Source organism: Podarcis filfolensis (genome assembly GCF_964270895.1).
Source record: "Podarcis filfolensis genome assembly, chromosome: 4".
Taxonomy (NCBI): Eukaryota; Metazoa; Chordata; class Lepidosauria; order Squamata; family Lacertidae; genus Podarcis; species Podarcis filfolensis.
The window spans coordinates 53,259,260-53,275,386 of NC_139607.1; the positions used below are offsets into that span (position 1 = coordinate 53,259,260).

Consider the following 16,127-nt stretch of genomic DNA (forward strand, 5'->3'; position numbering starts at 1 on the left):
AATGTGAGTTTCTAAAAAATAGTTAAATTCCCCCCCGCCTCAAAAAAAAACGATACTTCAATAGCACACTTTTTTTTTGCAGCCGAACAGTCTGCTGATAAAACAGGACAGATTAAAGATGCAATTCAAGAAGATGGGGCTGCAAACAGTGAACAAGGAGAAGAGGAGATGGAAGTTGAAAGTGAGAAAGAAGAAGAAAAGCCAAAAGCTGTAGGAGCATTTTCAAGTACTTTGTCTTCTCTGAATGTTCTGCGTCCAGGTTAGTGTATTTTTTCTCAGAAGAAGGCTATCCTGAGATGAATTCTTTGCCTTTCTCATTCCATAGGCAGGGCTGTGTCAATCAGTGTAGTTGGATGACGCCCCATCGCAGTTCCAGTTCCATTATCTTCACTGCATGGGGGTCTTTTTGGAGCTGTTGCTCCTTCTTTCTACCTCAGAGATCAGTTATTTTTAGCTGGCCTTATAAGTTGAAATTAGGGGAAAGGGAAACCAAATCATTATCTTAATTAGATCACTTTTTATTAATACCTTAACAGAATATTTAGATTTGATTTAGTTTATGTAATTGATCGGCTTCCATCTTTGAATATCTATTTAAAAGTCATAGTCCATCTTAATCTTCTTTGACAAATTGATTTTGTATATCTGTCATTTTTCTTGTCGACTTCTGTTTCATGAATTATTTAGAACTAATTCTGGCTTAGTAAATTTGATTCTGTTGGTCTTATTTACTACTTCAGATTCTACTTAATTGCATTTTCTTCCAATCACAGGAACATAGCAGCCTGTGGTGGATGTGATGTGCCTTTTCTTGGAGATCTTGTTCTGTCTAAGCATGTTGAAAGCTTTACATTTTCTTTTTCTTATTTTGTCTTTATCTGATAAAGCACTAATCTCAGCACTGTGGCTACTCATACAATATTCAGATATTGTTTGACTTTTACATAACCACGGAGTTGAAAGTACTGCCGCAGCAAGCCTTGCTGTATCAACTCTCTCTTCAATAAAGCCAGGTGGGATGGCTGCAGGGAAGAAATATTTGGAGGAGAGCTGGATAGCAGATTATCCCAGCCTGGTTGAGGGAGTAGGTCATGATGTCTTGCCTGTGCCTCTGTTGCAGCCAGTTGGAATTAGAACTGCAGCATGTGAACACACGATTGAATATAACTGATGGCTTTTAAAAAGCACATTCATTTTTTTTCTAGGAGAAATTCCAGATGCTGCCTTTATTCATGCTGCTAGGAAAAAGCGCCAAATGGCTCGTGAGCTTGGGGACTTTTTGCCACTTGACAGTGATCCAGGGAAAGGGCGCCTTGTTAGAGAAGATGAAAATGATGCCAGTGATGATGAAGATGATGATGAGAAGCGAAGAATAGTCTTTTCTGTGAAAGAGAAGTCCCAAAGGCAAAAAATTGCAGAGGAAATAGGTAAAATGATGAAAAGTTGCAATAAGTTCCAAATGCTCTGCTGTTGCTATTAAAAGTGTTTGGCATAAATTGTTTTCAAAAACTGTATTTTCAGTGGCTTGATAGTATAATGTAATAGTGAGGTTGCATGTTATAAATTCATTGGTAGTTATAGTAAACACTTTGGCTTGGATCTAAAGCTTCAATGAAGATCCAGTTGCACAGTTAGGCTTTCCCTCTGCCTCCTTGCTGAAGCTCCCTGCAACCTCCAAAAACACTGCTGAGGCTCAGGTATTGTCTAGCATATGGCATGCGGAATCCATCAGGAGTGGAGATGGATTTGGGGAAATCATCATGCACAAATGGAAGTGCCTTTCCAGTTATACAATGTACTTTTGGTCATTATAGCTGCATATCAGAGTGTGAATGAGGAGGAGGAGCCTGTGGTCAAACACGGTACAACTAAAAATGACAAAATATCTGTTTCTGATATATGTCACTGTTGCAAGTGTTTATCCACAATTTTGTTCTGCTTCTGCATTAATCTGTGATTTTAAGAAATACAAAAATATGTATTTCCATTCATATTTTGATAAGTTTAAGCTACTGTGAACTCTGTCGCAACTTTAAGAGAAGTGCAAAATTTGGCTGATAGTTGAGTTCCAGTCTTCACATTAGTGCACAGTGTGCAGAGCCGGTTATTTTGTGCAGGAATTTGCAAAAATCTTTTTTCCTGAAACATACTTAGGTACACCCCAGTTCACTCAACAGAATATGAGGTAGGGGCACATGCCCCCATATTGAGATTCCCTCAGAAACAGGGCTACATGTTTGCCTTTTTCATTAAAGGCATGGAAGCTTTAGAAAACTCGAAGACAGTATTCAATATGCCATTATTTAGTGTGTGCTATTCCTACTGATTGTTATGTTTTTGTGCTCAGGTATCGAAGGAAGTGATGATGAAGCCCTGATTGCTGGGGAACAGGATGAAGAACTCAGTCGATGGGAGCAAGAACAGATACGTAAAGGCATTAATATACCTCAGGCATGTATTATAGGAATTCTAAAATTATAGTAGCAAATGATGACCCTTTGGCTAAATAAAGCTCCTGATTTGTCATCTTGAACTCAATTGCCAGTGCTAGAGGGGAGAAAAGAGGTGTAGATACCTGTGACATAGAGATTTGACAGCTAAGTTCTGGGGCTGACCTTGTCCTGACCTATTATTCTTCACTTCTTGATCAGGCCTACTGATACATGACCAGGGTTTGATAAAACATGGGTTAGATCTATTGCTGGAGTGTGTTATACACGGCACTGCCTCAGAAGAAGGTTTGGAGACTTCAGATGGTGCAGAATTTTGCGGCCAGGTTGCTCACCTGGGCAAAATGGTTTGTCCGTATAATACCAATCCTAATCTGGATGCAAATTAGTTTCCAGGTCCAATTCAGAGTGCTAGTCTTGACCTATAAAGCCTTAAACAGGTCAGGACCACAACTGAGAGGCGAGAGGTAAATAGAGGATCTGACAGTTGTGGCAATAGGACTGGTTGGCAGTGCACTTTAAAGAATAGAAGAGGGGACCTCCATTCTCCTCCTATCATAAAAGTGCCCCTTCAGTAAAACAATTTGCATACCAGAAATGTAAGCATAGGACGAATTATCCAAGCAAATCTTCCCTGTTTTATCATTGAGTGATGAACGTTTTGAGGTGCTTTTTTCCTTGATAAGCACTTGTGTGCAAATGAAACATATACATGGGCAGGTAGAATTTAAGATATAATTTCTAAAAATTGCCTGTTGGACTGAATTAGCTTTGTGACCTTGTTTTTGTAATAAGGTTTACACATATTTTGTTCCTATAGGTTCAAGCAAGTCAACCTGCTGAAGTGAATAACCTGTACTACCAGAATACTTACCATACAATGCCTTATGGTTCATCTTATGGCATTCCTTACACATATGCTGCTTATGGATCATCGGAGACAAAATCTCACAAAACAGATAATACAATACCTTTCAAAACTCCCAGTAATGAGATGACTCCTGTTACTATTGATTTGGTAAAGAAACAGCTTAAAGACAGGTAGGGCACACCAACTTCTTAAAATTTAAGACCTGTCCTCTTGGTTCAGTCTGGGGGGCAGATGCAGAATTTCATCAATGGAAGCCCATACATCCTCATTAAAAAAGGAAGAAAACAAACTGTTCAAAAGGCTGCTTGGATTACTTCTCTGGAAATGACCATTTGAACATGTTGAAGATTGGTACATGAAAAGAATGGACACTGAAAACTAATTTTGTAGCCAAGGAATTGAAAGAACAGTAATACTTAGCTTACCACATTATATTTTTATGAGACGTATAAATCATTCTTTTCTGAATAGGTAAACATTTTAGACAAAGGTTTAACATTACATTTTTAGTAGTTTTAAATGCTGTAACATTTACTGAAAATTGGAAATAACATGGATTAACTGAGCAGTTGCATGTGCTTCTTGCTATAAGCATGTATCGTAATAGCTTGAAGGTGAGTCAGATTAATAGATAAATAATGACACCTTTAATCTAAGGTTAAGTATTTGAGTTAGCAAGTTCTTAATGTTAAGGTCAGAGAAATTGTTGTGTGCTTCCCATTTCTGTTGAGAGCAACTGGAATTTAGGATACTGAGTATGCAAAGGGAAATGTGGTTAGATAATAAATACCCTGTATATAGCATAAAGAGCCATATAAATCGGGGTGCTTTATGTACATAATATGTACATAGGATTCAAACACAATTCAGAAATGAGGTAAAATTGACTAAAGAAACAGCCACTTTTGTGTGTGGTTGGTAGAGGGTACACCAAGGATCCCTGGGTATACTATGCATCAGCTGGAAGAAGAAATAAAAGTAGCATATGCAGTGAGTGTGCAGGGTGCTTTTGGAGTAGAGAAAGATGTGATGCACTCCCCTACTAGGTGGAAAGCTTTGGGTTTATGAATGTTGGGGAGGGTTGGAAAAGCACAGATTTCTGGGGTGGGGTAGTGTGAGGATGGAGAAACTGACCTCCTTGGACCACCAGCCTGTGTATGGTCAGTGGTCAGTAGAGATGACCAATAACACCTAGAAGGCCACAGATTCCTCATCTCTTTAAAGATGTCAATACAGCTTTAAATGTTGTTTCTTGTAGTTTTCTTTACTATAAGAAAAATAGTGCATGTATACTGTAGGTTACAGTATGCTTTGGGATGTAAACGTGCACCCATTGACATTTAGGTTGGACTCAATGAGAGAATTTCACAAAGCAAATCAGCAGCAACATGAGAAGCATCTGCAAAGACGTGAAGAGTCTACCAAGGCAATCGAAAGATTGGAAGGGTCTTCTGGGGGTGTTGGTGAACGGTATAAATTTCTGCAAGAAATGCGAGGGTATGTCCAAGACTTGCTTGAGTGTTTCAATGAAAAGGTAAGAATGCAAAATATATTCATCTTTTTCAGTAACGAAGTTTAGTATGTGCTCAGTTCTCTTGTACGTGCCAATGAAACACTCGGCACATGTTTGAAGGTTTGGTTTTAAATGTGGTGAAAACAATGTAAGTCATTGTTGGAATACAACAGTGTTGGCATTCAGGTTGTGATGCCACCTTTCTCATTCTTAGAAGCATTTTATTTCTGAAAAGCATTGCAGTTCTCAATGATGACTCAGATTCTGGTTGTTTAATTTGCATTTCCCGCTTCCCAGCATAAAAGCCCAACAACACTTGAGACCCACATAAGGATTCTACAGACCAGTTTCTTTGCAGGTTAAGGAAGGACACTTAAAGCCCAGGTTACCCCATGGCATATTGGAAACCCAGGCCAGTTTCATAGGAAGAATACTGTTTTTAAAGCAAGGTTTGAAAAAAGCAGTTTATCTTCCTCATAAGTGTCAAGTGCCAGGTACACTTTTGTTACAAAGTGTTGTACTTTTAAATTGGATTTCAGGCAGTTCTTTACTAATCTGTACTGCAACTTGCCTTTCCTAGAACTGGAAGGATGTATTTAAAAAATACATTTAAAAAAATTGTTGGGGTTGAGCTTCAATCCCGTGCACATTCAACCTGGAGTAAGCCTCCTGGAATTCCATAGGACTGATTAACTTGGCATCAGTTTGCACCAAGTTTAGGATGAATTTCCTGTTTCTACTGTTTCATTTTTAAAAAACTAAACATAAATGAATTAGAATTCTTTTAAACTTTCCTGTGGAGATAATGTGCTATTGGTTATGTCATATTGTAAGCTATCTAGTAAGGGACGAGACCACTTGTGCACTGTAACGTGCCATGCACATTGGTGGCACCATATAAAAAAAAATAAGTTCAATATCTGTGTTAATCTGTAAATAATAAACCTCCTGGTACAAATAATTTGGAAATTCAGTAATCTGAAGGTAAAGTACCAGAAGAAAATCCAAGGCTTGGAAAATATTGTGCAGTTACAACATAAGCAAGTTCATTATAATCAGGAAAACAGATGGCTATCCAACCTCTGCTTAAAAACCTCCAACGAGGGAGAGTCCACCACCTTGAAAGGGAGTTGGTTCCATAGTCAAACAGCTCTTACTTTTATTAAGATATTGATGTTCAGTCATAATCTGCTGTCTTGTAACTTGAATAGGGTCCTAGCCCCCAGAGCAGGAGAAAACAATCCATTTAAATAAACAAGTATCGAAGTCTCAGAATGTTTTGTTTTGTTTTTAGATTTTGGTAGAAATGTAAGCTGCAATGGTTTTGGAGTTGGTGGTGGAAGTGTAAACTTCAGATAACTTATTTTAATGCTTATTAGAAGTTTTATTTCCATTTTCATTCTGTATTCCTGTAACAGATTGGTCCCACTAATTGAGCCAATAAACCTTCAGTTAAATCATGAAGCACTAGGTTTGGACACCAAGAGGGAGGCAAATCGGATATTTGATATGCAGTATACAACAATCAGCCAGTCTTTCCCTTGCCCTTGCATTTCCCTGTATCTCCCTGGAAAGTTTTTTTTTTAATGTAGTTAGCTGCTTTGGTTTGGATCTAAAGGTATAGTTGTGCAAATCAAAGGCTCCAGACCCTGGTTTTTCAGGATTTCTATCCTCCCTACTTCAACTCTCAGCATCATAAGCCATACTGTCCCAGAGGTTCCCCCAGTCTTATAAGGAGACTTTCATGGAATGTAGAAGGAAATGGAAGGTCGGAATAGCCTATCCTGTGAATAGAAAGTAGGATTCAATCCTGTATTTTTGAAGAAACGTTAACATTAATATTGGTATAGAAAACTAGTAGTTCTATTCAAGTGCAGAACTATAACAATTAAAATATAAATTAAGCCTGCAATGGTAAACGTGGGCACTAGGTAGTAAATCTCATTGAATACAATGGCACTTATGTCTGAGTAAACTTGCTTGGGATTCTGTTGCAAATGAGCAAAATGTAGATTTCAAAGAAAGCACCAGTAGGTCTTGATCAGGTTGCTCCATTTCTCCACTATGGTGATCTGAATCCAGATTTCTGCTAGTAAAATTATGAGCATAGACTGTATGATTATGGGTTTGGAACGACTCTTCTGTATGGATGAAAAAACTTTTGTCTAAAACTTAGATTCTTTCCACTAAATAGGAAGGCAGACAAGGAAAGACTAGTGAAGCAGAAAATTGTGTCGCAGTTACCTAGTTTTCAGATCTTAGTAGGGTGGGTAGGAAACTGGTTAAACGTAGCTGAAAATTGCACTAGAAACTTGTTGTAGCTAGCAGTACACTCTGAATGTTTGTGGGCTTTGCTTCATTTTAGTAATGAATTATTAACTAATGCAAGAAGAGTCCTATTCACTTTACACTAGTGTAGTTGTGTATAATGGATTGTGATGAGCATGTGAGGCAGAGCAAGATAGCTTTGCCCTGCTTGTTCACATAGGATGCTCCTGCTTGTGAAACAACAGCAGGAAATACAACTGTCTTCTTTGGCTATGCCCTTTTCTCATGTTCGCTTCTGCCTCTTTCCTTCTTCCCCTGAGTTGGCAAAGTTGAATTGAATATTTTGGTAAAGAATATCAAAGCTTGAATAGACTTGAATTTTTGAGGAGGATTCTGCTTTACTCATGGAGAAATTGTGATGTTGATGGCAGGATGCATTGTGTAGATGTGGTAGTGCTTGCAGGCACTCAGCCTCAGTTGCTGGTGGAAAAATGTCAAGAGTAGAATAACTAAAATAGGTTAAAAAACAACAACCTTGTGTCTAGCATGAACGCTCATGTTTGTAACTGCTTTTGGACTTTTGTGAATGTAAGTAAATCTTTCCAGTTCCTTAATAAACTTTATTGAAAATACATTCAGTCATTGGGTTACAAGACTGATTTTTAAAAATTGCCCTTTATTTTTTAAGAAAATGTTGACTAAAAAGAAGAAGTTGTGCTTTCTGTCCAATATTTAATATTTTTTTCATTATATCACCTCCAAGAGAGATATTTCCTGTATGCAAATTCACTTTTTCCTTGAAATGTTCTGTCTTTTCTTTCTCAATTTGTAAAGAAACTTTTTATTGTGCATTAATTATTTCATCAAGTGATCTCATGAAATACGGAGGTCATTGCAAAGTCCCTGCTAGAACAGTTTTTATTAAGTAACAGTTAAAACAAATTTGGAATTACTTGGACTACTAGTAGAGGAAATAATTAATTAAGGATAAATTCAGATGAACAAGCAGGTGGGCCATAGCAGCTTGAAATCCAACTCCACAGTGATTGCTTACTTCAAATGGGGAGCTATGTGTAGTGACCGAATGCACGTTTTAGCCTGTGCAGTATTACTGCAAATTCAGGTGACTAGGAGTTATGCTGAAGGGGAAGGTGGGGAATGCCTTAAAATCAGGTGAATCTTTTTTATATAATTATTAATCCAATCTTATTTAGTGACTGTATATTACTGTGGACTGCCTACAACAATTTAAAATCAAAATAATTAGTAAAACAGTAGAAAATACTTTTAAAATACAAAAGAAGTTGCTTCTGTCAGGTTTTGGGGGGGTTTCCCTAGTTTCTGCACTATAGCCCACCCCATTCAGCAGAGTTGCCCAACACTGTGTGGAGCATTTTGGGGTGCTTAAGGGCTGACATGGGGAGGAGGGAGTGGGAAGTTATCTTGGTAATTCTTGTGCTTAACTCTTGATTCAACACTATATATTTGTTCTTTGGCTTATAATTAAACACATGTCTAATAGTCTATGGCAAGTCCAAATTGCCCTCAAGTGATCAAGTAAAGAAGCTTTGAGTTTCCCTTTTTTCTTTTGGCCTACTCCCAAGTGAAATAATTTTCTATTGAATATCTATTGTAGGGTAACCTTGTAAATGTTCTTACAGACTAGTAACTTTTGTGGACTTCTTTGCAGGCTTGTTCTTATGCTTTCCCTGAGGTAGCTTGTTGTCATTCTTTTCTATGCACTTTTCTTGAGTTAAATAGCAGTCAGTTGTTAAAACAGTAAAAAGAAAGCGATGCAGCTAAATGTGTAGCTGTATTTCTTGGAATAGGGTCGCATCCCATACAGTTAAAACTTGAAGACTTTTTTATTACGGAGTATTATATTTTTACAGGTGCTCCTGATTAACGAACTTGAATCAGCAATGCATCAGCTGTACAAACAGCGAGCTTCCCGCCTTGTCCAAAGACGACAAGATGATATTAAAGATGAATCTTCGGAGTTTTCAAGCCATTCAAGTCAGTCCATCTTGAAGGTTTTTATTATTCATTAAACAACCTTGTTTACATAGTGCAGTTTTAATTTAAAGTGAAACCAGAAAGCATGTCTGGTTTAAATCTGGTAGAAAAAAAATCAGATTAAAGAATCTTAGCTCACACTCTATACAGTGCCTTTCCTGTTCTCTGTCTTAGTGATTGAAAGCCGTAGCATCTTGCTTCAATCCCTTTTTCCACGTTAGATGTGTGTGTAACTGTATGTTGTCTTTTCCTCACTTCCTGAAAGTATTTTTTAGAATGTTCTCTAAACCTAAAAAAAACATGTAGGCGATTCTGATCGAAGTTTAGCTTTTGAATAATATTTATTTCTGCAGCTTACAAAAAGCCCCCCACCCACCCAACACAATCTAGGTACAGTTTGCCGTGCATGCCTTCGTTACTTCACACATAAGACCAAATAATACTTGTGCTAACATTCCTGTCTTATATGTATTAGACAATTTTGCTAGGACAAATTTGTAAAATAAATTATGCAAAAGTGAGTACTTATGGTGAAATCTTATTCCCTCTTTGATACCAAGCTGGTAGATAATAGGAAAATTCATCCAAAAATTCTCTAGTTTTTGTTTTCAAATGTTCAGTATATGACAGCAATCAGATATCAGATTGTAGCCTACAACAGTACTAATTGTCTTAATACCAACTGAAAATCTGTCAGTTCCTGATACTGTTTGACCTGTTTTAGATGTACTAAAGGACTACTTTTCTTTATTTTTTGTATGGAGAGGGGAAGGGCTGTAGCTCAGTGGCAGATCATCTGATTTGCATGCCGAAGTCCTAGGTTCAGTCTTTGGCTTCTCTAGGTAGAACTAAAAATGTCCCCTGCTTGAATCCCTGGATAGCTGCTGCCAGTCACTACATACACTATTGAGTTAGATAGAACAATGGTCTGACTCCATATAAATGTTGAACACTAACGTTTTTTTAAACAATACAAACAGTTTTTTATGTTGTAATTTTTTTAAGTGTTTACTGTTACTGAAGAGTTCTGAGTGATAAGTTGATTGTGACTTTTTTTTTGCACATAATGATGAAGGCACTCAAATATTTTACCCAATTGGTAATTGCTTCAGAAGATAATTCAGCCGCCGCCACTTTATCTGTGCGGTGTGTGGGGGTTATAATTGTCAAACATATACATGTATTGCAGATTTATAGAGACCCGTTGAGAAAAATCCCCGCTAAAAACACTGTCTTTATTATTCTTCCTGTAACTGGAGGATGGGTGTTCTAATTTCAGTGTTTGTACTCTCACAGGTAAAGCCCTGATGGCACCAAACCTTGATTCTTTTGGACGAGACAGAACACTGTACCAAGAACATGTTAAAAGGCGGACTGCAGAAAGAGAAGCAAGAAGGTACAACAGTATATTTTACATCTGTATTTATTGGAATGCATGTTCTGTATGATTGCTGTCTCTATGTAGTATACAGCCTGCATATTCAAGTGCTTGCAGATAAATGATGGGCCACTCGCCTTGTAGGTAGAACATTGCTTGAGTCTTACATAGTGCGGCACAGTGGAGGTGGGGGCTGGCTGCTAGATATATGACAAATCCCAAACTAAGGCGAAGGGGAAAGTAGCAAAATGTTCAGGGCTGAGATACTAGTCATCAAATAACACATGTCCTGTAACATGTCAGATGGCTTCAACTCTGCTTCATTTCCTCTTGAAATAAGGGAGAGCAGGAAAAATGCATCCCTCCTTAAAATAACAAGTACCCTTTGTTTGGGAAAAGCTTGGCTTTCTAACTTCAATGCAACATTGTGTTCTATTCATTTTAATAGGGCTCGTCGTAGACTTGCCAGAGAGCAATCTGGGAAGATGGCTGATCACCTTGAAGGCCTTTCTAGTGACGATGAAGAAACTTCAACAGATACTACAAACTTCAATATGGAACGAGGTCAGATTATTCATCTTAATGTCAGAAGTCTTAGTAATATCTAGATCCCAGTATTCTGTAGAGAAACTTTCATTTGATTAGATTGTATGACACTTTAAACCATGCTCTAAAAGCAGCTTTAAATGTGGAATTATTACCTCATCTGTAGAATGACAGAGGCCAATGCTGCTCCCTGCCATCATCAGCCAATCATTTCAGGCAGCTGGAGAAGGAATTCCAGCCCTAGTCTAACCCTTATCTTACTAGCAAGGAGAACCTCCTGCTGTAAAACACACACACACTCTGCAAAAGTCAGGCTTCTTGGCTCATACCATGTTCCTCTTTATTCTCTTTTGGCTGCTTCTTTTCTCTGAATAGTCAGGATCAGGAATTTCATTATATGGGATCTTGTAAGCCTCCTTCAGGATTTGTTACAGAGAAAAGACAGGGTGTAAGTTTCATAATTACATGTATTTCCTTTGAAGTGGAACTATTCACAGGGGGTTTTTTGCCACAAGGAACTACTTCCATGATGCTGTGCTTTCAAGTGATTATCACCACAGGCACACTCTCGAATTAAATCATGTACTTTCATACATTAAGGTAAACACTGTAGTTGTAAAACCAACTTCTTAAGAAAAAATAACTTTGTTATGCCATTGCTATAAAAAGGCAGAATACAAACAATAGAAAGGGCTATTGTGTCACAGGGAGGCAGAAGCTGACTTTGTCCCTTCCTTCCCTGGTAGTCCCCCGCTCCAGCACCCTCTGCTGAGGGTCTAGATCCTGTTGAAAAAGGGGGAAAGGGAGGGATCCCAAGAAATTAGGAAAAGGTCATCTCCCCATTTCCACTCAGCCACCACCATAATGCACCACCATTTAGGAGGGTCCCAAGCCCCTCAGTGAGAGTATTTGCAGAGGACATAGGAGACTGCTATGAGGAAGAAAGGGTAGGAAAGTTGGCTTTTACCAGCCTCTTTATGCACATTCAGCTCTGTAGCTGACCAAAGCAGTATAGATATTAACAATTTCTTTATAGTATATTTGCTTGAAAGTTTGCCTGGAACTGCATTGCAGATATAAAGCAGGAGATTAATTTATGCTGTTTAAAATACTGTTATCCTAGATCGCATTTTGAAGGAGTCCAGCAAAGTTTTTGAAGATGTGGTAGAAAACTTTTCATCCATTGACGCCATTAAGTCGCAGTTTGAAGCATGGCGTTTCAAGTATTCGTCTTCTTACAATGATGCTTATATTGGCCTTTGTTTACCTAAGCTATTAAATCCTTTAATAAGACTTCAGTTACTTACCTGGAACCCTTTGGAGGTGAGAGAAAGTTGAAACATGTTCACTGTGTTCTGTTTGTTAAACAAGGCAAAATGGTTACATAGAAGTGATTAGAAGCCCGGGATCTGAGGGCCTTACTGCGAGGAGTTACAGGGAGCCGGGCAGTGGGCCTTCTCGGCAGTGGCGCCATCCCTGTGGAACAGCCTCCTGTCAAGAAGATAAATAACTATACAACTTTTAGAAAACATCTGAAGGCAGCCCTGTATCAGCATTTTTAAAAGTTTAATGTTTTATTATGTTTTTATATGTGTTGGAAGCCACCTTGGGTCATAAATGTCCAAATGGTAGGCCTGAACTACAGAAACTAGCTGCTTTGTCAGTCTGCTGCGACAGTATATTGATGGTATTGCAGTGCAGAACAGTGGCTTCTACAACTTGATCAGCCTTGACGCAGTAGTTTGCAAATAGGTGACTGAAAAAAACATGCTGACATCAGTGCCAGCGCAGCTTCAGAAAATATGATGTGCTCCTGGCACTACAAGGACATTCTGAAAAGGAGGCACCTAGCCTAAATGCTTGTACTAACATATTGATAGAGTGTTCACACTTGATTAGTATTTTGTTTTAAAAACCATATTTATAGTGGCAATATTTTATTTTAATAGGATAAGTGCCAAGACTTTGAGAGTATGCTGTGGTTTGAATCTTTGCTATTTTATGGATGTGAAGAATATGACCAAGAGAAAGATGATGCTGATGTTTCACTATTGCCTACTATTGTGGAAAGAGTGGTTCTGCCTAAATTAACAGGTACTTTATAAACATACAGTCATTTTAAAAGCACAAGTTTCTAATTTTTAGCAGCAGCATCTTAACACTTAGTTTTGAGAAGTAATAATTCTTTTTTTGTTGTTAGTACTTGCTGAAAATGTATGGGACCCTTTTTCTACAACACAGACATCTAGGATGGTAGCCATTACCCAGAAACTAGTAAATGGTTATCCATCAGTGGTACATGCAGAAAACAAAAACACACAGGTAAAAAATATTCTTTTATCTTTTAGTAGGACTGGTTGCTACTGTTAAGACATTTACTCATGTTTTACACTTAATCCTAAATTAATTTTAAAATAGAAGCAATTGTAGTTCCCTTGTGTTATGTAACTGGTAACTATTTAGGGATTGGTGTGTCACAGTAATATGTGTTGCTGGAATGATGAAAATCTGTAAACAAACAATAAATGTCCATAAAAATGGCAAAAGTAGTTTCTGTCCATCGTCCTCTTTTTATGTTCCTCCTGATGGAAACATGCAGATGGGGACAGATATACTCCTGCTTTAATTCGTTTACATACTGTCTTCTCTTGTATATAGTGGTACCTCTGGTTGCGGACAGGATCCGTTCTGGAGCTCCGGTCAGATCCCGAGGTTTCCGCAACCGGAGGGACCGCTTCTGTGCATGCGCACGTGGTGGCAGACCACATCTGTGCATGTGCAGAAATGGTAGACTGCTTCTGTACATGCGCGCAGCGCAGTAGACAGCTTCTACGCATGTGTGCTCTGTGAAACACTTCCGTGTTTGCCACTTTGACAACCTGAGGTTTATGTTACCCGAGGTGCTACTGTATCATTTACTACAAAGCTCGATGACTACGCTCTTTAGTGTTGAAATGCTGGATTACCAGAACAACGTCCAAGCACTGAACCACTGGCATTTTAAAAGTGAACTCTTTATTTACTGCATTTGCAATTGTTTAAGATAAAACCTATTTTGGAAATAAACTACTTTTGCCATTTTCATGGACGTTTATTGTTTGTTTACAGATAGTTCACTTGGTAATATTATCATGTGTTTATTGCAGTAGTCATTGTATCACTACTCTGTTCATTGGTTTTTTGGAATGATGAAAATAGCAGACTGCAAATGAGAGTTGCAGAACTCATGAGAGTTTACAAAGGTGCCTGATGGAATGTTTTCATATAACAGCAGGAGAGGTTATATTTATATCACTACTATGCCCATGGCTTAATGCTGCCCACTAAGTTAAACTCTCTGAATTGTGATCATTTCCAAAATATCTGCTGCTCCTTCTTCAGAAACACCTAATCAAACGTAGCTTAGAAATTGCCAGTCATATTCCAGATGTGAATAGATCAGTCTGCTTTTAAAGAAAACTAAAAACTTATTTATCCCCTCTTTTAACTGAAAATCTGTTGTCTCCAGGAGGCTGCAGCAAGAGGCAGAGAAGCACAATTAGATGAACAAAATCCTCTCTCAGTCAATTGCATCCAGACCACTGTTTTTAGGGACTTTTATGGAACTTGTTTCTAGGACATGCTGAAAACAAATCCTGTCCTTGTAGAAAAGATCTTTAGGGACCACCTGAAGACCCTGTTTTGCATACACAAATTCAGTGCCTCCCATTTTTTTCATAATTTAGTGTCTCCCATTTCTGCTAACTTGCATAATTCAAATTAATGGAAAATATAAAGTTGGTAAAAATAATCTGGTATCATGACAGACTTCTCTAGCACTAGTATCTACTGGGATATTTGGTTAGATTTGTGCTAAAAATAAATTTAAAAAATATTTCACAATCTTATGTTAAATTTTAACTCTTTCAGACATTACTAAAAGGCCTCTTGCTTAGAATGAGGAGAACATTAGATGATGATGTATTCATGCCACTTTATCCCAAAAGGTAAGATTATTGGTTTGCAGAATCTTTTAGTATTATGACAATAGATCACATCAACAGTTCACATCATCTATACTACTGAAGTTTAAATAAAACTTTTATTTTTCAGTGTCTTAGAAAACAAGAACTCTGGTCCTTATTTGTTTTTCCAGCGGCAGTTTTGGTCTTCAGTGAAGGTGAGCTAGCAAACAGATGAAGTTTCAGACTTAGGAGCGCTACTGAAGTTTACTTTTGATAACTGGTAACTGACTCTGAGTGTGAAGTGAATTTGCTTGTGGAAGAAAGTGGGCATGCTGACTCCAAACCCAGCATTGCTGCATTTGTGACCTTAGCTCAGGGTCACCAACCTTTTTTGGCCCCCAAGCACATTTGCAAACCAGCAAAATTGTGGGCAGCGCACACAGCTGCAACCATGTATACACCACAACCTGTTCTGCGTATAGTAGAATTATTTTAAATCTAACTTTGGGGAGGGCATATGTGTGCTCATGGGTCCTGTTTTGGCAACACTTGTCTTAGATTATCATGGTGCATGGCTGTCTCGTTGCATACGTTGGATTCCAAAGGCTATGTGTATGGAAGACCACATACGCACTATTCTTTCAACCCTGTGCTCTCAAAACTCCTTAGACCATGCAGCCTCCCACAGGCCACATCCGCAGGTGCCTTTGCCTGTCTAGTATGTGTCCTTGAACTGTCATGATGCCTCTTGCTTGTCTGGAAGGAAGATGGTGTGGCGTGTGTGTGTGTAAGTTTTGACATTTGTGTGGGTGGATTGTGACCTACTGTATAAAGGTAAGAGTCTCACCCATTGTGCTGCTCACTTTTGTATCCTTCCCCACCCACTACTGATAAACAGCACCTGCAAGGTTACCTGTAACAGAATGCAGCCCTTTGGCATAAAAGGTGTCATCATTCCCTCTCCCCCCCCGCCCCATGCTTATTGCAGCTTCCATCATCCCTGATCATTGACCAAGCTGACTTGGGCTTATGGGAGTTGAAGTCCAACATCTGGAGGGCCACACATACTCCATCCCTATTGTATATTTAAAGTTACTGTATATACATGGTATTAAGGGGACAAGTGCATTTTTGAAAGTGC

General features: G+C 38.4%; 1 protein-coding gene across 2 annotated transcripts in view; it reads left to right on the forward strand.

Moving 5' to 3' along the window:
* PAXBP1 (PAX3 and PAX7 binding protein 1) overlaps positions 1-16,127 on the forward strand; it is a 28,744-nt gene that overhangs the window by 7,718 nt on the left and 4,899 nt on the right. For both annotated transcript variants that reach the window (XM_083611272.1, XM_083611273.1), the window contains exons 3-15: positions 83-259; positions 1,206-1,427; positions 2,348-2,451; positions 3,271-3,491; positions 4,666-4,855; positions 8,995-9,118; positions 10,415-10,514; positions 10,945-11,060; positions 12,166-12,365; positions 12,992-13,136; positions 13,243-13,364; positions 14,952-15,028; positions 15,135-15,201. In XM_083611272.1, the coding sequence (XP_083467398.1) occupies positions 83-259; positions 1,206-1,427; positions 2,348-2,451; positions 3,271-3,491; positions 4,666-4,855; positions 8,995-9,118; positions 10,415-10,514; positions 10,945-11,060; positions 12,166-12,365; positions 12,992-13,136; positions 13,243-13,364; positions 14,952-15,028; positions 15,135-15,201 (1,865 nt within the window). The remainder of the gene's footprint in view (positions 1-82; positions 260-1,205; positions 1,428-2,347; positions 2,452-3,270; positions 3,492-4,665; positions 4,856-8,994; positions 9,119-10,414; positions 10,515-10,944; positions 11,061-12,165; positions 12,366-12,991; positions 13,137-13,242; positions 13,365-14,951; positions 15,029-15,134; positions 15,202-16,127) is intronic.